This window comes from Poecilia formosa, unplaced genomic scaffold (assembly GCF_000485575.1).
Source record: "Poecilia formosa unplaced genomic scaffold, Poecilia_formosa-5.1.2 Scaffold119, whole genome shotgun sequence".
Lineage (NCBI taxonomy): Eukaryota > Metazoa > Chordata > Actinopteri > Cyprinodontiformes > Poeciliidae > Poecilia > Poecilia formosa.
This window is the reverse complement of record NW_006800058.1, coordinates 1,098,366-1,101,033: the sequence shown is the minus strand read 5'-3', so window position 1 is coordinate 1,101,033 and position 2,668 is coordinate 1,098,366. Positions and strand designations below refer to the sequence as shown.

Genomic DNA, 2,668 nt, shown 5'->3' with positions numbered 1-2,668 from the left:
AAGTCATATGACTTGATTCTGTGCAGAGTCTTGGTCAGTAAGCTGATTCTGATTCTGTTCTGGATTGTATAAAAACCAGCGGTCTCAAACTGCGTTCCTCAAAGGCCACAATATTGACCTACACATTTTAATTAAATGGTGAAACTGCCTTACTAGAATGCAGTCAAGCTCTGTTAATCAGCTAATATTGGAGCTTGGTGTCCTGAAGCAGAGACATTATATGTTGCAGGACTCTGACCCTTACGGAATGCAGTTTGAGATCTGGACTAAGTCCTGTTCACCAGTAAAACTGTAAGTCTCTGCAGTGGGGTTGGGGTCCTCTGCTTTATTCTATGGGCTTTGTGAAGCTATTGGAGGAGTTGGAATGGAACCACCAGACTAAATTGGGATAGTTATTTAACAAACTGCCTTTGCTTCAGCAACAGCTTCCGTCCTTTACTTGATCGTTGATCCCTGAACCTCCCACCACTTCCTCATACTCCCCACCATCTGTGCTAGCGCCTCCTGTTTCCTCTTCCTCACGCTTCAGGCCTCGATGTCTTCAAGATGCCTCAACTCCCATTCCACAGGGTCTGACTGACATCTCCAATTCAGTTCCAGAGAGTCTGGTCAATATCTTCATTCCTGCCCCAAACTCAACCACATGTTCCTATTCCCAGGTTCTCCAATTAGAGTCTTTGGATGGGCTAGTCTCTGTCTCCTGTTCCTGTGTTCTCCCACGAGGGCGTCCACCTGGGCTTGCCTTGCTTTTGAGTTACCCACTGATTGTCAGTCCTGGATACTTTACCTTGGGCCCGTTGCCTCTTGATTGGCCTCCTGCTTTCTTCTGAGGGTTCCTCCTGTATCCATGGAGCACACCAGGGTTCCTTCATCTAGAACCCACCCTTAAGTGGATTCTAGATGGAGTTTGTCATGATCTTTGGGACTTTGGTTTTATTTTGGTAATGGTATTCTCCTCCATTGTTCCCTGTGTGTTCTATCAGTCATTTCTCATATTTCCTCGGTTTATCTTGAGTTGTTTGTCTTCTGGACCCAGTTTCTAATCAAATGCCTGCTCCTGATTTAGTAATCAACTTGCTAGCTTAAACATCTCTTAGCCAGCTGCAGTCAGCTGTTATTCCCACCAGCTGGCTTCCTAGTGTTCCTCTGGTGATGTATTATTTTAGATTGGTCCGGGCTTAAACCTTTGAGTTTTTCTGAGTAAAATAGTTTATTTTCACCTGCTCCTGTCTCCTGCATTTGGGTCCTTCTCCTCACCATTATGTAGCAGTAAGTCTACATGTAGAGCTCTTGTGATCCCAGCAAAAAGCTTGACTAGCTCAATAAGTGTCTCTCTCAGGGCCTAGTTTGCTCAGCGTACTCAGTCATGTTCATCACTTACACAGGAAGATACACGCACACACACACACACACACACACGCACGCACGCACGCACGCACACACACACACACACATATACGTTTGTGTTGCTATCTTTGTGGGGACTTTCCATTGACTTCCATTCATTTCTACCTACCTACCTTACCTTTACCCTTTTCCTAACCCCTAACCATCACATACCTAACCCTAACCCTATCCAAAACTCAATTCATACTCCTTGTGGGTATGTCCCCACAAGGAGCAATTGGTCCCCACAACGTAGTATATGTCAGGAAAATCGTCCCCACACACACACACACACACACACACACACACACACACACACACACACACACACACACACACACCCGAGGCGACGCTGCGTGAAGTGTAACAATCGCTACATTTACCTCGTTATGTGCAAGAGGTGAAGGAGCGTGAGGCGCGCTGAAGTGTATGGGAAGCATAATCGGCACGTCGCCCCCTCCAGACGGGGTTTTGGCGCCCCCTCTGGTGCTGCGCCCCTATGCATTGCATACGCTGCATACCCACTTTTTGCGCCTCTGACAAGTAGTTATGTGTTTGGATTATCATTGAAATATTTTACTAGCTTTGGATGCCTGTTAAATGCAGTAGTGGGATGTAATGAAGTACAAGTACTTTGTTATCATACTTAAGTAAATTTTTCATGTATCTGTACTTAAGTAGATTTTATTGTGGGTACTTTGGACTTTTACTCCACTACATTTTACAGTAGGTATCTATACTTTATACTGCACTACATTTCTATAAAGCGTTGCGTTACACGTTACATCCAAGTCGCATTGTGCTATTTCAATTTGTTCATTAGTTTGAAAGTAATCAATGATTCCAGTGCCAACTTTACCTCCCCCGAAAGCTTGAACTTCTAGCTTTCAAAAATTAAGTTAAGTTGCAAAACACAATCTGACTTTTGGATATGAAATTGATTTAAAAATTTTATCAACACATCTATTAGGTTTTTAATTCCAATATTTTACTTGTCAGGAAATAGAATAGAAATGAATACTCCAAACTAAACCTATTTCATTTAACCAGCTGGTACAGCAGCCTTCCATCAGTTCAAGCTTTCCTGCCTATAACCATGTATGTCTTGTTCCAGTTACCTCTCACCAGACAGGATGGTCTCACATAGGTCTTGTTATCATGGAATTATTGATATTTTTCACAATTTTTGTACTATCCATCCATCCATCCATCCTTCCATCCATCCATTTTCTGCCGCTTATCCGGGGTCGGGTCACGGGGGCAGCAGCTTCAGAAGGGAGGC

General features: G+C 43.7%; 1 protein-coding gene across 1 annotated transcript in view; it reads right to left on the bottom strand.

Moving 5' to 3' along the window:
• Window positions 1-849, bottom strand: part of LOC103143991 (adhesion G-protein coupled receptor G2-like) — a 6,005-nt gene extending 5,156 nt beyond the window's left edge. The window contains exons 1-2 of the mRNA XM_016675677.1: window positions 788-849; window positions 440-539 (exon numbers count right to left, since the gene is read on the bottom strand). Coding sequence (XP_016531163.1) covers window positions 440-539; window positions 788-849 — 162 coding nt within the window. The remainder of the gene's footprint in view (window positions 1-439; window positions 540-787) is intronic.
• Between the last annotated feature and the right edge of the window lie 1,819 nt (window positions 850-2,668).